Genomic DNA, 20,401 nt, shown 5'->3' on the forward strand with positions numbered 1-20,401 from the left:
CTCCTCTTCTAGCAGCTTGTCCTGTTCTGTGTTGTCTTTGTTCATTCTCCCAGCCATTCTGAATTTCAAGAGGAAGGCCTGCATGTGTACCCATGTCTGGAAGCAAACGGTTTGTGCGGAAGTTTTGAAGTCAGCAAAAGCTCCTTCGACACGTACCATACCTGTACCTTTTTAAACCAGAAAACTATGGAAAACAGCAAAATATTTGCAGCAACAATCGGAAGAAATAAACCAACTCAGTTGGTAGCACTCTCGCCTCTGATTTACGAAGTTCTGAATTCAAGTCCCACTCTCAGGCTTGAGTACAAAAATCAAGGCTGACTCTCCAGTGCAGTACCGAGGGAGTGTTATGCTGCTGGAAATATTGTCTTTCGGATCAAACATTAAACCATTATGCCTGCCCTCTCGGGTGGACCTAAAAGATTGCCTGGCACAATTTCAAAGATGATCAGGGGAGATATCCCTGGTGTCCTACTCAATATTCATTACACAAGAAAGCGGAGCAAGAGCAGAACACACAGCCCATCAAGCCTGTTCCACCATTCAATATGACCACGGTTGATCTTGGGCTTCAACTCCATTTTCTCCATATTCCTTAATTCCCTGAGACACCAATAATCTGTCCATCCCGGCCTTAAATGTACTCATTGATGGAGCATCCACAATTCTCTGGGGTAGAGAATTGCAAAGATTCACGACCCTTTGGGTACATGAATTTCTCCTCATCTCAGTCCTAAATGTTTGGCCTATTATCCTGAGACTGTGACTCATGTTTTAGATTCCCCGACCAGCAGAAACAATCTCTCAGCATCCACCCAATCAAGCTCCTTCAGAATTTTGTAGGTTTCAATGAGATCGCCTCTGATTCTTCTAATCTTCAGAGAATATAAACCCAATTTATTCAGCCTCTTATCATAGGGCAACCACCTCATCCCAGGGACCAATTTAATGAACCTTTGCTGTACCAACTCCAATGCAAGTTTATCCTTTCTTAAACATGGAGATCAAAACTGCACACAGTATTTCAGATGTGGTCTCACCAAAACTCAGTACAATTGTAGCAAGACTTCTTTATTCTTGTACAGTACTCCAATCCCCTTGCAATAAAGACCAACATGCCATTTGTCTTCCTAATTGCTTGTTGTACTTGCAGGCTAACTTTGTGTTCCTCGCATGAGTACACCCAACATCTCTAAACATCAACATTTACACATTTTTCATCTTTTAAAAAATATTCATTTTTTCTATTCTTATGACCAAAGTGAAAAACTTCACACTTCCCTACATTATCCTCAATCTGCTACCTTGTTGCCCACTCACTCAACCTATCTATAGCACTTTGCGGCCTCTCTATCTTCTCCCCACAGCTTATCTTTCCACCTAGCTTGGTATCATCAGCAAACTTAGATACATCACTCTCTGTCTCTTCATATAAGTCACCAATATAGATTGTAAATAGCGGCGGTCCCAGCACTGATCCCTGCGGCACTCCACTATTCACTGCGTGCCAACTTGAAAAAGCCTGGTTTATGCCCACTCTTTTCTAACTGTTAACCAATCCTCTATCCATGTTAATATTACCCCCAACTCCATGAGCTATTATCTTGCCTCCTAACCTTTTGGGTTGGCGCCTTATCGAATGCCTTTTGGAAATCTAGGTGTACTACACCTACTGGTTCCCTTTATCAACCCTACGAGATGCATCCTAAAAATTTTTAAATAAATTTGTCAAACATTTAGTAAAGCCATGTTGACTTGTTCTAATCATACTATGCTTTTCTAAGTGCATTGTTAAGACTTCATTAATAATAGATTCCAGCATTTTTCCAACAACTGATGATAGGCTAACTAGCTGTAGTTCACTGTTTTCTCTCTCCCTCCTTTCTTGAAAAGTGGTGTAACATTTGCCAACGTCCAATCTAATTGGGCCATTCCCAAATCTAAGGGATTTTGGAAAATCACAGCTATCACATCCACTATCTCTGCAGCTGTCTCTTTTAGAGTCCTAGGGTATGGGCCATCATGTCGCAAGGATTTGTCGGATTTTAGTCCCTTAAGTTTCTCCAATACTTAATCTCTGCTGATATTAATTTCCTTGATTTCCTCACTCTTTTCAGCCAATAGGTTACCATCTACTTCTGGTTTGGAGCTTGTGTCTTCTACTGTGAAGACAGACAAAATATTTGTTCAACGCCTCTGCCATTTCCTCATTCTGCATGATAATTTCTCCTGTCTCTGCTTCTAAGTGGCCAACATTTACTTTAGCCACTCTCTTCCTTTTTATGTACTTTTAAAAGCTCCTACAATCTGTTTTAATATTTCTGGCTAATTTATTCTCATATTCTACTTTTCCCCTATTTATCAAATTTTTGGTGGCCCTTTGCTGGTTTCTCAAACATTCCCAATCCTTAGATTAATTATTGTTTTTTGAAACATTGTGAGTCTTTTCTTTTAATCTAATGCTATCCTCAACTTCCTGAGTGAGCCACGGAGGGGTCCTTCTTGCTGAGTATTTGTTTTTCAATTGAATGTATTTTTGTTGAACATTTTGAATTGTTTCTTTAAACGTTTCCCACTGTTCATTTAGCTCCATACCTTTTAGTCTATTTACCCAATTAAGCTCAACCAGTTCTCCCCTCATAAACTTAAACAAAGCCAATTAGATAGGTTAAGATTTTTGTTTGCAATTGGAAATGTCACTTTCAATCTTAACATGGAATTGAATGGTATTATGATCACTATTTCCCAGTGGATCTTTTACTGATTAACCCTGCCTCATTACACAATACCAGATTGAAGATAGCTTTATCCCTAGTCAGGTCCACTACTCACTGCTCCAAGAAACTGTCATGAAAGCACTCTACAAACTCATCTTCTAGACCATTCTTGATAATTCTATTGTCCTAGTCTATATGAAGTTTAAATCCAGCCACAATTATTACATTTCCTTTCATACAAGCTCCAATAATGTATTGTTTAATGCTCTGCCCAACTGTTAGGGGGCCTATAAACCACTCCCACCTCTGTTTTCTGACTCTTGGTATTCCCAATTTCCATTCACACTGATTCTACTTCATGATCTTCAGAGGTCAGGTCCTTTTTCTCAATAATGTCCTTATGTCATCCTTTACTTTCAGGGCTACCTCACCTCCTTTGCCTTTCTGTCTGTCTTTCCAAAATATTGTGTGTCCTGTAATATTTATTTCTAAACCTTGGTCACCTTGAAACCATGTCTCTGGAATGGCAATTCAATCTAAATCATTACCTCTATTTGTGCCATTAATTCAACTATTTTTCCACTTCATGCATTCAAATAAAGAACCTTGAATTTCATTGTTTTACTTCTATTTCCTACAGTGATCTTATTCGCTGATGTACATTTTTTTGTTAAACTCTCTGTCCTTTCCTGTCCTGCTCTGCTTGTCTTTATCCACTGTTCCGATACCTTGGCCTTTCTCTTTAGGTTTCTAAATCTCCCTTCACCAGAACCATCCCCTACCTCTGTTAGTTTAAAGCCTCTCCACAGCCCTAGTTATAGGATTGGGCAGAGTACTGGCCCCAGCCTGGTTTAAGTAGAGTCCATCCCATGAAATAGTTCACTCTTTCCTTAGTACTGATGCCAGTTCCCCATGAATTGAAACCCCTTCTTCCCACACCACTCTTTGAACCACATGTTTAATTTTCTAAACTATTTGACCCACACATGGTTCAGATAACAATCCAGAGATGATTACCATTGATGTTGTGTGTTTTAATTTGTACCCTAACTCCTCAAATTCTCTTAGCAGAACATCATTCCTGGTTCTACGTATGTCATTGGTTCCTATGTGGACCACTACAACTGGATCCTCCCCCTCCTGCTCTAAGTTCCTCTCCAGCCACGAGGAGATATCCTTAACCCTGGCACCGGAGAGGCATCACACCCTTCTAAGCTCCCTGTCACGGCTGCAGAGAACAGCCCCCTGACTATAGTGCCTCCTAAATTACCACATTCCTCTTCCCTCCACTCACTTGAACGGCATCCTTCACCAAGATGACTTGGTCAGTGCGCTCATCCACCTTGCAGTCTTTCTCCTCATGCATACAGGTAGCAAGCCCCTGGTACCTGCTGGACAAAGTCAGGGACTGAGGCTCCTCCAGCATGACGTGCTGGTTCCTCATACCTGCCTGACTCTCAGTCACACCTTCCTGTCCCGGACCATTGACCAATTCTAAAGTTTTGCCTATCTTGAAGGGTTTGACCGCCTCCTGGATTAAAGCTTTAACCCAGGAGGATGCATCCCTGATGCATCGCAATGTCTGCAGTTTGGTGTCCAGCTCAATGACTCAGTGCTGAAGCATTCTGCAGTTCCAACAGATTACCTGCCCTGCCATCTTTATTATGTGTTATTACTTTTTATGACTTTTTCCTTAATTACTTTATAATTAATAAACCCTATATGGTAATCTGAGGTGTAATACACCTTTAAGAGAGTGTGAGCAGATTGACCACGTGACTGTAAGACCCAATAGCTGTGTAGTGTGGGCTACCATGTTAATGTTAGCCTAGAGTCGGGTCTGGTTGGAGAAGCACACAACATGTCAGTGCCCTGTTGTTGTGTAAATAAATAGCATGTGCTTCATTTCACATTGGTTTCCGCATCTGCAGTATATTGTAATTGACTCACCTGCTGATAGATAAGCATGCAACCAGTTCACGAGCAAAGCAACCGCATAGTAGAATATGACTGGCGGCATGACTGACGACCAGTCAACGACACCAAGGAAAGCCGCGAAAACTCAACGGAAGTGAATCAGCTGTGCCTTGCAGGCCGATTGTAAGTAAAGCCCTCACTATAGTTGTCGAAGTTATCTCCCTCCAGTATGCCACAATTTGGCCGCAACGAACTGTTTGAACAGACCGCCGATGACTGGTCACATTATACAGAACGCCATGTGTTTTTCTTTTTGGCCAACGACATATCGGGGGAAGGAGAAGAGGTGGGCGATCCTCATATCGACATGTTGCAGTAAAACATATGGCCTAACATGTAGTCTAACGGCACCCAATGCCCCAGATTCCAAGAGCTTTGACGAGTTGGTGAATCTAGTGAAAAGCCATTTTCAGGCAAAACTCTAGATAACAAAGCAGTGTTTTAAATTTAATTCAAGGTGTCGTGCCCCTGGAGACAGTTGCTTGCTATGTAGCAGCCTTAAAACAACTGAGAGTTCGGGACGTCGATTAATGACATGTTAAGAGACCGATTAGTGTATAGGGTTAATGAAGATGCCATTCAAAAAGGGTTAAAAGCAAAATACTGCAGATGGTGGAAATCTGAAACAAAAACAAAAATAGCTGGAAAAACTCGAAAAAGGTTGTTGTCAGAAACAAATTTAGATTTCAGCAAGGCGCTGGAGTTGGTGCTCGCAATGGAAAGCGCAGTCAGGGACTCGAAGAAATCAAGGGAGCACAAAACGGAGCAGTTCTTCGCGTTGGGAGGGAGGCACCAGCTAGAAATGGCGCGGGAGTGCAGGGCTCCGTAGAAAGGCGGAAAACAGCCGCAATTAACAGACCAGCAAAAAGCAATGGTTTAGTGGATAAAAACCACATTAATAATAGCAGAATTAGAACCAGACAGTCTGCAAACGAACGGCAATTTAAAAGAACCAAGCGTTTCTACTGCCATCGCAATGGGCACATTATGCAATATTGTAAAGATAGATTTAGGCAAAATTTCAAACAAAAAGGCAGAAGTTGTGAAATTTATATAATGGAGGAACCAGAAGAAACAGAGTCAGATATTTATTCGCTACACAACTTAAAAATGGGTAAAACAGTACGTGACAGTAGAAGTCAACAGAAAACCCATTCAAATGGAGGTGGATACAGACGCATCCACGACAGTCATAGGGGGACACATGTTTAAGTATCTGAATAAAGGAGGCCACTCGCTAAAGCTGGAAAACTCAAATGCTATACTAAAGACATATACTGGCGAAGACATATGAGTGAAAGGTATATGCAAGGTTCTAGTACAATATAGAAGCCAGTCTGCTAACCTACCCCTGATAGTGGTAGCAGGGGACGGTCCAATTCTACTTGGTCAGAACTGGCTTAAGGAAATAATGTTCAAGTGGACTGAGATTTTTCAACTCAGGATGAAAGATCTGCAAGAATTATGACAGAAATATGCCTCCGTGTTCAGGGAAAAGCTTGGGGGCTGCAAGCTAAAATCCATGTGGATGCTGGAGCAACCCCCAGATACTTGAAGGTGAGGCCAATCACCTATGCATTACGAGAAAAAGTGAATATTGAATTGGACAGGCTGGAAAGTTTGGGAGTCTTACAACCTGTACAATTTTCTGAATGGGCAGCACCCATAGTTCCAGTGCTGAAGCCTGGCCAGAGTGTGTGAATATGCGGGGACTACAAGTTGACCATTAACAAAGTGGCCAGACCTGACAGGCACCCTATACCAAAAATTGATGAATTGTACTCTAAGCTGGCAGGGGGAACCACAAATACGAAACTCGACAAGAGCCACGCTTACCAGCAAGTCGAGCTAGGAGAGGCCTCTTAGGATTTTGTGACTATCAACAAATATAGGGCGTTATACAGTATAACAGGTTATCCTTCGGAGTCTCATTGGCTTGTGCCATTTCCCAACGGACTATGGAAAATTGACTCCAAACTCTACCCCATGTGGCGGTTTATCTTGATGATGTCCTAGTAACAGGACTAACTGATGAAGAACACTTGGCTAACTTGGAAGAGGTATTGAAGCATTTCTCACAAGCCGGAGTATGCTTGAAAAGGGAAAAATGTATCTTCCAAGCAAAATAAGTCATTTACCTGGGTCATAGGGTCAACTCGCAGGGCCTTCACCCAGTAGAAGACAAGGTGAGAGCTATTCGTGAGGCGCCAGCACCAAAAAATGTCACAGAACTCAAGTCCTTCTTGGGAATGGTTAACTACTATGGTCGTTTTCTCCCAGATTTGTCAACAGTACTGGCTCCATTATATGAGTTTCCCAAGAAAAACCACAGGTGGACTTGGCAAGCCCCACAACAACAGGCTTTTACGGCAGTAAAACAATTACTCCATTCTTTGACCCTGTTGCTACATTTCGACCCAAAGGAAGAATTGATTTTAACCTGCGATGCATCCCCTTTCGGAGTAGGGGCAGTACTCTCTCACCGGATGACTCTGAGCGGCCCATTGGCTATGTCTCAAGAACACTCAGTGTGGCAGAATGAAGATACTCACAAATTGAGAAAGAAGGCTTATCCATTGTATTTGGCATTAAGAAATTCCCCCATACATCCATGGTTGCCACTTGTATCCAATCACAAGCCACTACTAGGCTTGATTGGGGAAGATAAGGCAGTACCAACAATCGCCTCGGCACACATCCAAAGATGGGCACTGATTTCAACTGTTTACAAATATGCTTTTATCCATTGGCTGGGAAGCCAGATTGCCAATGTCGATGCACTAAGCCAATTTCCCATAAAGGACAGCAACATGAATGTCCCCATCCCTCAAGGACTTATATTGTTATAAAAGTTTCTTAATTCATCACCAGTGAATGCCAAACAGATCAGAGAATGGACAGACAGCGATCCAGTTTTGTCTCATGTCAGGAAACAAGTCTTGCAGGGATGGTCTAACAAGCCAAAGTTGGACAAAATGAAGCCCTATTTTAACAGAAGATACGAGCTCACCTGCCAGAATGGCATCTTACTGTGGGTAGCGAGAGTCATTGTGCCTCCCAGAGGAAGACAACCATTAATGATAGAATTGCATAGCACTCACCCTGGCATTTCCAGAATTAAAATGTTGGCGCGCAGCTACTTGTGGTGGCCAGGGATGGACACTGAAATTGAAAACATGGTCAAGAACTGCATGCAGTGCCAACAGGTGCAGAAATTGCCTCCTTCTGCTCCACTGCATCCTTGGGAATGGCCAGGAAGGTCATGAGTCCACCTCCACATTGATTACATGGGGTCTTTTTTGGGCACAATGTTCCTCTTACGTATCGACGTTCACTCCAAATGGATGGATGTATACGAGGTGAGATCACCCACATGTGCTGCCACCACAGACAGATCGCGTCAGTGTTTTACGATACACAGTTTACCAGAGATAATAGTGTCTGATAATAGAACGGCATTCATTAGTGGGGAATTCTAAAGATTTACAAGTCTCAATGGCATCACACGTATCAAGGCCTCGCCATACCATCCTGCATCCAATGGACTGGCCAAGAGGGCAGTCCAGACCTTCAAGGCTGGAATGAAAAAAGTAGATGGTGACTCTATAGCAACGAAATTATCACATTCCCTGCTCAGCTATATGCCACATATGACCACCGGTATTGCCCCCGCAGTTAATAACGAAGAGACGTCTCAGGACACATCTAAGCCTCATAAGGCCGAACTTACGGGGGAGGGTGGAGAGAAGTCAAAAGGCCGAGAAAAATGAACACGATTATCACAGTCGTGAAAGAAACTTCACTGTAGGAGAAGCAGTTTTTGCAACGAATTTTGGCGATGGGCCCAAATGGCTATCAGGTGAAGTCAGTGCACTGACAGGACACCTGTCCTACCATATATCGATTGAAGGTCAGATAATCAGGAGACATGTAGATCACCTCAGGAAAAGGGAAGCAAATCCACAAGAAAAGGTGCGCCAAACATTCCTGTTGGAGTCTACACCACAGGTAGAAGGAACTCCCCTTGCTTTGGAAGTACCTGCAGGACCCGTTGAGCCTGAGGGAGTTGAAGAGGCAAACTTACAGGTTCCTGCTGGATAGCCTAGTGGACAGATAACTCCTGAGAGGGAGGCCTCAGATAAACCATCCAAAGTTGTAGAACTACGGCGGTCGACACGGTTGGAAAAGCCTCCCGAGAAACTGAATTTGTGAATAGTTTATTTATGTAAATAGTTAATGTATTGTAAAATGTAGTTTCAAGTAAAGGGGAAGGGATGTAGTAATCTGGGTATAATACACCTTTAAGAGAGTGTGAGCAGATTGACGACGTGGCTGTATGACCCAATAGCTGTGTAGCGTGGACTACCATGTTAATGTTAGCCTAGAGTAGGATCTGGCTAGAGGAGCACACATCATGTTAGTGCTCTGTTGTCTGTGTAAATAAATAGCATGTGTTTCATTTCATATTGGTCTCCGCATCTGCAGTATATTGTAATCGACTCACCTGCTGACAGATAAGTGTGTAACCGGTTCGCAAGCAAAGTGACCCCATAGTAGAACATAACACCCTACTACTCGCAATAAGCTTTATCACTGATAGTAAATCTTAATACTACCAGTAAAACCTTGCAATTGCTAATAAATTGCACAATCAATATAAGAAACATTAACTGGTTGTTAGCACATTGCTGTTTGTGGGAGCTGCTTGTGCGCAAATTCACTGCTGAGTTTCCTACATTACATCGGTGGCTATGCTTCAAAAATACTTTACTGGCTGTTTTGAGATGTCCAGCACTCATGAAAAGCATTATATAAATGCAAGTTGAGAGATTTTTGATTAGTTTAAGTTTATTGGTGTATAACTTGTATATCTGAATCCAATCATAAATCAATTTACCAACACATCTTATCTTAATAAGGTTCTTTTCTGAGGCTTTTAATTGCAATAGGTAGACCATGAGACTTCGAACGTGAAATCAGAAGGTTTATGTGAAGATGGTTTCATAAAGTAATACATAAGACTACTGATACAAAATTTCTAGATTTAATAGATTCTAATTAAGAAATATAGTGCAGAAAGTGAAGTTTACATAATTAACTAACTCAACTCTTTCCAACTCACAAATGACACGATTTGCAGACTTCGGTCAACCTTCGAGTGATCAGTTCTTTGAGTTCACCACCCTTCCCCAGAAGATGCTATACAGAGGATACATCTATCCTTTCAGATAGGACACCGATTAGCAAAGATGTTGCTCGGAATCTCTACTATTAACTCCTAAATTACCATTACTTCATCTCAAATTAGGTCTGTTATAATTTTGCAATTAGTCAATTTCATTGTTGAATTATTTTCAGCGAATTTTAGCTACCTGCGTACGTTGTCAACCTAAATGAACAATGTATCTTTCGTGGTGCCTTTTCTTATTTGACTCTGCACAATTGTCTATTGTCCATTCTCAACTTTGACATGGTCAAGGCCAGAGCAACGCTGAGCTAGCACACGGTATCTGATTTGATGGTGTTTCCACAGGCAGAACTCACAATGGCTAATTAATACATTTAAAGCAAGCTTACAGATTTTTGAATATAACCCTGCCTTAACAATATAACTACTTGATTAATTACTAATTCTTCAGTCGTTACTGAATTGAGGTAAACTACTTAGTCAATCAACTGTTTCTGGCTGCATTACTAATTATGCAGTCATTGATTAATACATGCAAGTGATTATAAAGTGGAGAACACAAAATGGCTTCTTTGGTCTAATGTTAGCATAAAATGGCTCCTTTGGCCCATGTTAGTACAAAATGGCTTCTTGACCTTGTTAGCTTTCGACAGTGAAAACAACATGAAAATAGTCTAGAAATGGTATATAGGTTTTAAGAAACTATTCTAACTTAAGTGTAAGACTTAAAAAATACTAAAATACTATAAACTTAAAAGCACAAATGTTCAGCGTCAGCTTTGCTGATTGGATTAATTCTTTGGCTGGCCACCAAGGTACATTGATTTCAATTAATCAATTTTTTCTGACATGCGTTTTAGTATGTTATCACAGTTATAGGCACACATATCTCTACATTGAATATATTTAGCTGTAGAAACAATGTTAAAAGCACTTTCTGCTTTTGCTGTCCCACAAATACAAAACTCAATTCTAAGATGTCCTTTAGGTCACGTGCTGAACCTAAGATGGTTGTTTCTAGCTATGTCGACATAATTCATTTAAAGTAATTGGAATTAGCTTAAAACTGGCCAAAAAATTATTCACAAAGTCTTTCAACTTTGCCAGCCAAAGCATGTAGTTCTAAGATGGCAGCCCGAGAGCAGCAAATTAGCATTGCGTGCTGATTGACGCCATGATCTACTTAATTTGTACACTTATGATGGACGTCAACTTGGCATGCTAATTCCTTTACCAAAATGGCATCTGACACACTTTGCATCAGAAGTACGCGTGTGTGCAGCAGCCACCATTGTGGGACCCTGATGGCATTCTGAACCCAAAAAATGGGCAAGGGAGCCAATTTCAGTAGCCCCCACCATCTCAATGTCACATGGTCATTCTCCTTCAAAATATCAGAGAACTTTGCCATCAAATTGTATTTAAATTTCTTAGCCACGTGGAGAATCCAATATTTGATGACTTTGTGTTCTGTATAGCTGGAGCGTCTCATGTCAATATATCATGAAAATACACATTTCTGTAAAATATAGTCCTACCTGGATGAAAGATGTTAATTTATTTTCTAACAACATGAAACAATGGAACCAAACAAAACAACTTTAATTACCTTGTACTTCATCTTGGGGCATGAATGGATGTAGAAGCCCATATAGTAATAACAGACACTGGGAACAGTCTTCTGTAGCTGAGTTGTAAAAGCAACCTCCCTAGAATAAACAACATGTTAAAATTAATATGGCAGTTAAATTCACCAAAAGCAGCATTAGAGTCATCCTTGGGGTGTATTTCTTCTAGGTTCAGCATTTTAAATTTCATTCTTTCTCACCCACCCTCATGGTACAAAGAGAATGGAAAACAAGAAGAATGTACTAATTTAGAAAGGGGACAGCATTCAGAAAATCATCTCAAGCTAACACTTGAAGCCTCTATTCTGCCACCATCTCCTATTCTCAAGTGCCTGATCTGAAATTCAAACAGCCTGTGATTAAAGGCCCTATTTAGTGGTTTCTGGTTAATATTCATGTATCCTATTTTTTTAAAACAGAGATCAGTGCCTGCCATCATCCCCAGCTGGGCAGAAGACAGCAAAACAAGCAAGAATGAGAGCATTTTCCTCCTTTGGTTTTTAACAAGCAAAAGAAAAGACTTCTCAGGCTGCAGAGCCAATTCATATGCAAATACACAACCTGCACGAATAGAAGTACAAGGTCGCCTCTTTTAACCGAGTCTTTGAATTTAGATTATGTATGCAGTTGTCCTGATTGGAAGGAAAATAATGAAAAACAGTATTAATCAAGGACAATTACTACATATAGATAAAGACAAGGAGAAATACCAATGTTCTAAAACTTCATTTTGAGTTGCAGCAACCTGTTTTAGGAGTCCATTCACGACACCATTTCCTATAATAAATCAATAGAATACAATGCTCTCTTAGTACTTCAAAGTTACCTTCTGCTAAAAGAATTGAATTAAGCTGTGAAAAAATGCAGCCAAGTGGGAATTTAGTGATAGAACTCTATGGAAAAAAGGCTAATTTGAGTCGATGATTTTAAATTAAAGAGATTAAACTTTATTGTGAATTCAGAATTAGAAAGGGTTAGCTAGCTGCAATTTTGGTGGGACCCAGACTTAAGTATTCCCAAAACTCAGAGTTCAAGTACGCGTTTGGACTATCATGCTGTAATTTCTTCCAGACAATCACAGCTCTGTACAGTACACACAGCTGCCGTTTGGATGAATTACACAACTTAAAATTATCAAAAAAACTTTGCATTTTTATTCTTTCTATAAGGTTTAATAGGGGGATAAGAACTGGAGCAGAATCTATCCTTCTATTAACATAACGTTTATGTAAGTACGTTGAGCATTTGACAGTGTAGTGGTAATATCACTGAACTAGTAATCCAGAGGCCCAGACTAATGCTCTGGAGGCATGGGTTTAAGTCCCACTATGGTAGCTGGTAGAATTTAAGTCACTAAAAATCTGGAATTGAAGGCTAGTCTCATTAATGACGACAATGACAGCTATCATCAACTGTCGCAAAAACCTATCTGGCTCCCTAATGTCCTTTAGGGAAGGAAATCTGCCGTCCTTACCTGTTCTGGCCTGCATGTGACTCCAAACCCACAGCAATTGGCTCTTAACTGCCCTCTGTAATGACTTAGCAATTGACTCTTAACTGCCCTCTGTAATGGCCTAGCAAGCCACTCAGTTCAAGTGCCAGGCAATAACCATCTCCAACAAGAGAGAATCTAACCATCGCTTCTTGACATTCAATGGCATTCCCTTCACTGAATCCCCCATTATCAACATCCTGGAGGTTTCCATTGACCAGAAACTGAACTGGATTAGCCATATAAATACTGTGGCTACAAGAGCAGGTCAGAGGCTAGGAATGCTGTGGTGAGTAACTCACCTCCTGACTCCCCAAACCCTATCTATCATCTACCTAGGTCAGAAGTGTGATGGAATACTCTCCGCTTGCCAGGATGAGGTTTGCTCCATCAACACCCAAGAAGCTTGACACAAACATTTACTCCCTCCATCCACAGTGGTAGCAGTCTGTTCCATTTACAAGATGCATTGCAGGAACTCACTGAGGCTCCTTTGACAGCATCTTCCAAACCCACAACCGCTACCATCTAGAAGGACAAGGACAACAGATACATGGGGACACCACAATCTGGAAATTCTCCTCTAAGGCACTCACCACCCTGACTTGGAAATATATTGCCCATCCTTCACTGTTGTTGGGTCAAAATCCTAGAACTCCCTTCCTAACAGTGCTGTGGGTATACCTACACCATATGGACTGCAGCACTTCAAGAAGGCAACTCACCACCACCATCTCAATGGCAATTAGGGATGGGCAACAAATGCTGCCTTGCAAATGACACACACATCCCATGAAAGGAGGAAAAAAAATCTTGGCAGCTACCACTCTGAAAGGGCCACCACTGACGAGGAGATCCAACACCAGATCAGCTGCACCAACTCAGCCTTCTACAAACTATTGCTGCAAGTGTTTGACAACAAAGACCTCCGCAGGTTAACAAAAGTCCTAGTGTACAGAGTAGTTGTCATCAAGTCACCACACTCCTATACTGCCAGAAGACCATGACTGTCTATCAGTGACACATAAGGGCGGCTAGAGAAATTGCATCAGCAATGCCTCCACTGCACTTCCGGATTCAATGGGAGGACCACCGAACATCTGCTGGTGTCCTTCTTGAAGCCAGCTCTACAAGCATTCATGCAGAACCCCTGCCAGATCAACTTTGATGAGCAGAACGTTTTGTCTGGATAGCCGAAAAGTATCCCCCCACCCACCCTACCATCTCTCCATAGATGCTACCAGACCTGCTGGGTTTTCCCAGCATTTTCTGTTTTTATTTCAGATTTCCAGTATCCGCAGTATTTTGCTTTTATCTCCTGCCAGGTCCTTTTTTTGTCAACTCTCAAATGGCAAGCCTCCAGGGAGGACAAATAAAACTCTACAAAGACACTCAAACTCTCCTTGAAGCATGGTAGCATACACATAATGACTGGGAGAAGCTTGCTACCAATCCTTCAAAATGGCAACAACTTTTCCATCAAGTTGCCTCATGCTTTGATTCACAATGTCTTAATGATGAGGCAGAACAATTGCAGGGGAAAGAAAAAAAGGAAGCAAATCCTGCACTCCAGATCCCATGACATCTTGACCCACGTACCCAAAGATGTGTGGGTCGAGAATTGGCCTGTTCAATCACATGAAGGCCCCTGGCAGAAGCTCATGACCCTGAGTAGACGTCACTTTCGAATCGAGGCACAGACAACAGAGGAGGTAATTTGTATATCCTTCAACAGAGTCTACAGTGCAGAAACAAGACATAGAGACCAATTGGTCTATGTCTGCATTTATGCTCTACACATACCTTGGCCCATCCCTCTTCCTTCACCCCATCAGCATACCTCCTATTTTCTCCGTCATGCTTTTGTTGAGCTTTTCCTTAAATCCATTTATGTTATTCATCTCAGCTGCTCCTTATAGTCACGAGTTCCACATTCTTACCAATCTCTAGATGAAGTTTTTACTGAATTCCCTATTGGATTTATTAGTCACTACTTTATATTTCTGACCTCTAGTTTTTGAACTTCGGCAGAAGTGGAAGCATTTTCTCTACAAATACCCTGTCAAACCCTTCCATAATTTTAAAGCCATCGATCAGGTCACCCCTCAGCCATCATTTTTCTAGTGAAAAGAGCACCAGTTCCTCATCTTTCTTCTCTTTATCCCAAGCAAATCTTTTTTTCCCTCTTAATCAGCATCTTTCCTAAATCAATCAACCATCACTAAGGCCATCTATTCCCACTTCGCCCTGTCTCAGCTCATCTACTGCTGAAATCCTCATTCATGTCTTTGTTTATTCCAAGCCTAACTGTTCCAACACACTCATGGCTGGTCTCCTAAACTACATAAACTTGAAGTCATCCAAACTCTGCTGCCCATGTCATAACTCACACCAAGTCCACAGCTTCCAACCTCATAGTCTCCCAACCTCGGACGGCCCGCTTCTTCCTCCTACCCATAATCCACAAACAGGACTGTCCTGGCAGACCGATCGTGTCAGCCTGTTCCTGCCCCACGGAACTCAGTTCTTGCTATCTTGACTCCATACTCTCTCCCCTTGTCCAGTCCCTTCCCACTTACATCCGTGATTCCTCTAACACCCTACAACAGATCAACAATTTCCAGTTCCCTGGCCCCAACCGCCTCCTCTTCACCATGGACGTCCAATCCCTCTACACCTCCATCCTCCACCGGGATGGTCTGATGGCTCTCCGCTTCTTCCTCAAACAGAGGCCCGAACAATCCCCATCCACCACTACTCTCCTCTGTCTGGCTGAACTTGTTCTCACACTGAACAATTTCTCCTTAAACTCCACTCACTTCCTCCAAATAAAAGGTGTGGCTATGGGTACCCACATGGGCCCCAGTTATGCCTGTCTCTTTATGGGGTATGTGGAACATTCCTGGTTCCGGTTCTACTCCGGCCCACTCCCACAACTCTTTCTCTGGTACATCGATGATTGCTTCGGTGCTGCTTCATGCTCTCGTCTGGACCTGGAAAAATTTATTAATTTTGCTTCCAATTTCCACCCCTCCATCATTTTCACACGTTCCATCTCTGACTTCCCTTCCCTTCCTTGACCTCTCTGTCTCAATTTCTGGTGATAGACTGTCCACCGATATTCATTACAAGCCTACCGACTCCCTCAGCTACCTCGACTACAGCTCCTCACACCCCGCTTCCTGTAAGGAGTCCATCCCATTCTCTCAGTTCCTTCGCCTCCGTCGTATCTGTTCTGATGATGCCACTTTCAAAAACAGTTCCTCTGACATGTCTTCCTTCTTCCTTAACCGAGGTTTTCCACCCACGGTGGTTGACAGGGCCCTCAACCGTGTCCGGCCCATCTCCTGCGCATCCGCCCTCACACCTTCCTCTCCCTCCCAGAACCATGATAGGGTCCCCCTTGTCCTAAATTATCACCCCACCAGCCTCCGCATTCAAAGGATCATCCTCCGCCATTTCTGCCAACTCCAGCATGATGCCACCACCAAACACATCTTCCCTTCACCCCCCCCGGCGGTTTTCCGCAGGGATCGTTCCCTCCGGGACACCCTGGTCCACTCCTCCATCACCCCCTACACCTCAACCCCCTCCCACGGCACCTTCCCATGCAACCGCAGAAGGTGCAACACCTGCCCCTTTATATCCCCTCTCCTCACCGTCCAAGGACCCAAACACTCCTTTCAAGTGAAGCAGCATTTCACTTGCACTTCCCTCAATTTAGTCTACTGCATTCGTTGCTCCCAATGTGGTTTCCTCTACATTGGAGAGACCAAACGCAGACTGGGTGACCGCTTTGCAGAACACCTTCGGTTTGTCTGCAAGCATGACCCAGACCTCCCTGTCGCTTGCCATTTCAACACTCCACCCTGCTCTCATGCCCACATGTCCGTCCTTGGCCTGCTGCATTGTTCCAGTGAAGCTCTTCGCAAACTGGAGGAACAGCACCTCATCTTCCGACTAGGCACTTTACAGCCTTCCAGACTGAATATTGAGTTCAATAATTTTAGATCATGAACTCTCTCCTCCATCCCCACCCCTTTTCTGATCCCCCCCTTTTTTTCCCAATAATTTATATAGATTTTTCTTTTCCCACCTATTTCCATTATTTTTAAATGTATTTCCATCCATTGTTTTATCTCTACCTTTTAGCCTATTTCGATCCCTTCCCTTCACCCCACCCCACCCCCCATAGGGCCATCTGTACCTTGCTTGTCCTGCTTTCTACTCTTAATTAGCACATTCCTTAGATAATATCACCACTTTCAACACCTCTTTGTCCTTTTGTCTGTGACATCTTTTGGCTATCTCCACCTATCACTGGCCCTCTATCTAGCTCTACCCCACCCCCTTAAACCAGTTTATATTTCACTTCTTTTCTATGTTTACTTGGTTTTTTTGAAGAGTCATACGGATTTGAAACGTTAACTGTGTTCCTCTCCGCAGATGCTGACCTGCTGTGTTTTTCCAGGTATTTTTATTTTTGTTATGGATTTCCAGCATCCGCAGTTTTTTGCTTTTATCACACCAAGTCCTGTTCACCTATCCTAGTCTTACTCTCTGAGCTTCAGTGGCTCCTGTCAAACAACATCTTGATTTTAACATTCTCATCCTTGTTTTCAAATCTCTCCATGGCCTCTCTCCCCTCCCTGTCACTGTAATTTCTCCCAGCCCCAAACCCTCTGAGATATCAGCACTCAACTAATTTTAGCCTCTCAAGCATCCCTGATTTTAATCACTCCACCACTTTCAGTTGCCTAGGCCTAAGCTCTGGAATTTCCTCCCTACACCTCACTTTCCCTCTTTAAGGCACTTCTTAAAACCTGCACCAAAATCAAGTTTTTGGTCATCTGACCTAATATCTCCTTACGTGGCCTGATGTCACAATTTGTTTCATAAAGCTCTTGTGAAGCACTTAGGGACTTTTTATTGTGTTTAAGGCACTATAATAAATATAAGTTGTTGCTTTGTCATTGTCTATTACCTAATTACACACTTGTAATTTAATTCATTCCTTTGCTGCCGTGTTTTTTAGTCATTTCTCCTGCATGTTTTTCTCTTGTCCTCCCTCCAATGTGACGGTACTTTTCTCCCTCTCCTATGGTTCTGTGCTTCTATCATCTCTCCCTCTGTACCTTTAACATATATACTTACACATGGCAAACATGCGCACGCACACACATGAACTGCATGCCTGTATGTATGCCATATATAGAATTTAATTTATATTGTGCCGATCACAACCTCAGGACATCCTAAACGTTTTATAGCCAATGAAATACTTATGAAGTCTAGTCACAGTTGTAATGTCTGAAACAGCAGCCAATCTTTGCACAGCAAGGTCTCAAGAGCACTAATGAAATAAATCTTATAATCCATTTTGATGATAGTAGGGTGCATCAATCTAAGACTGTACTGAGTTAATTGATCTTAGCCAGGGTAGCATTTTGGCACTAATATTAGCCTAAGTGTTCCATGATCTGACCACCACCGACTCCCATCTTAAGGGCAAGGAAAAAGGGAAAACAAAAATCACAGGTGCTGGAATGGACATTAGGCGAGGACAGACCCAGGTTCAAGTATTATGTGCTCCACTACCCCAATATAAAATCATAATTATACAGCACAAAAGGAGGCCGTACGGGTTATTGTGCCTGTGCCAACTCTGGTAGAACTATCCAATTAATGTCACTTCCTTGCTCCTTCTCCTTCGCCCTTACATCGTATCACACTTCGGGTCTAATCTCAGCCACGAATGTTGATGGCTATTTGAAGTAATCCGCCTCCCACCTTTAGCACTGAACCTGCCTCAGAATGCATGGAGAAACTCCCTGTGACTGTTAAAAGGAAAGATGGCAATACTCAATAAATATCATGTCAATTGTAAAGTGCTGAGATGTCTGCTGGTCGTGAAAAGCGCTATATAAATGCAAGTCTTTTTTTTCTTTTTGATCTCTATCATGACTGAATTATAACAACAGCAGTACTAAAATGAGTGAGATAACTGATATTTAGTCCAGAATCACATTCCATTTCTCAATTACTGTCAGGCTTCGGCTAATCGAGACACCATCATATTTTAACAACAGTTAGCCGTCAATTCTCTGTATGAACTGCATTTCACACTTTGATGAGAGTCTTGATACTATTGATTTTGGATTATGATTTGCCACCTGAATATAATTTTTATGAGTTAAGCTGTTCTGGTATAGCAAACAGACTCTGGCTTACTCAAGCTGAATAGGTCATGAGTTCAGTGTTGGTACCTCTAATACAATGGTTCTCAAATTGAGGTCTATAGACACTCTCCAGGGGGTCCACAGAACGATATGAAAGTGCAAACTGCCAGAATGCAGTGCAGTGTGTGCCTGCTGTCTCACCTAGGAGGGGAGCATGCTTAGAGGAGTGCTCTCAAGTGTGAGAGTGAAAACCAATTTTTTAAAAGCATTACCAGGCACTCTCTGCAGCTCTTACACATAATATGTGCTGTATATTAGTATAATTTAGATGGGGGTGACATGATTATTAATTCATATAAAAAGAGGTCCTTCAACCAAACAAGTTTGAGAATTATTGCTCTATTACACTTCATTTCAAAAGCATATTCGCCTTAGTAAATAGTGAATCAGGATCAAGATTACTCAAGAAACACAAAATTATATTATGCAATGCATGAAATATTAACACCAATAAATGGTTTCTTTCTATCAGCAGGTATCAAATTCTGAAAATAGAAAAGATGAAGATGAATAAAATAAATGAGTGGGTAAAATATCCATCTGGAAAAATAGTTTTTCAAATATCAAAATTAGGTAGAAAATTGACATTATTGTATAATGACAACAGGCCTGCAATTTTCTAAAGGCCAGGTGTGCATAATGAATGCCACCCATAATGATCACCTCAGCAGCTCTTTTATGATCATGAAATTATATTGCATAAAGCATGTGGTAATAGCCTCATTAATTATCGGATGGTATTTATGGGTAAATGAATTTCCGGTCAAATTTTCTTTCCAAGCAATTTTTAAGAGTAGATAGCTTACAAAGTATTTGTTTTTTTTACCATGACCAAGATTAGCTGGAGCTCAGGAAAACACAGGGTTCCTTGTATCCAATGGTTGATAAGATCAAAGAAATATTGAGTTCAGGTTGGCTCCTTAACTCTCCAGAAAACAAGTGTATAGACCACAAAAATCCTTTGATTTGGCACCTAATTTAAGTCTTAGTTCTGCAAGGCCATATGATGAGGCTATAGAAAATGAGCAAGATGGCATTGCTCTCCAGTACTGGTTTGTTAATTCAAAACATTTAATGCAAGACAGCATTCTTTTCTTCAGGAAGTATTTGCAGTAGAAAATTCCCAAGTGAAAAAGGTAGTCTGAATGCAGCTTCTGACA

General features: G+C 41.8%; 1 protein-coding gene across 8 annotated transcripts in view; it reads right to left on the minus strand.

The window, feature by feature from the left end:
• ate1 (arginyltransferase 1) overlaps positions 1-20,401 on the minus strand; it is a 270,016-nt gene that overhangs the window by 110,202 nt on the left and 139,413 nt on the right. For all 8 annotated transcript variants that reach the window (XM_078564783.1, XM_078564788.1, XM_078564787.1 and 5 more), the window contains one exon: positions 11,492-11,591. In XM_078564783.1, coding sequence (XP_078420909.1) covers positions 11,492-11,591 — 100 coding nt within the window. The remainder of the gene's footprint in view (positions 1-11,491; positions 11,592-20,401) is intronic.

This window comes from Cetorhinus maximus, chromosome 20 (genome assembly GCF_964194155.1).
Source record: "Cetorhinus maximus chromosome 20, sCetMax3.hap1.1, whole genome shotgun sequence".
Lineage (NCBI taxonomy): Eukaryota > Metazoa > Chordata > Chondrichthyes > Lamniformes > Cetorhinidae > Cetorhinus > Cetorhinus maximus.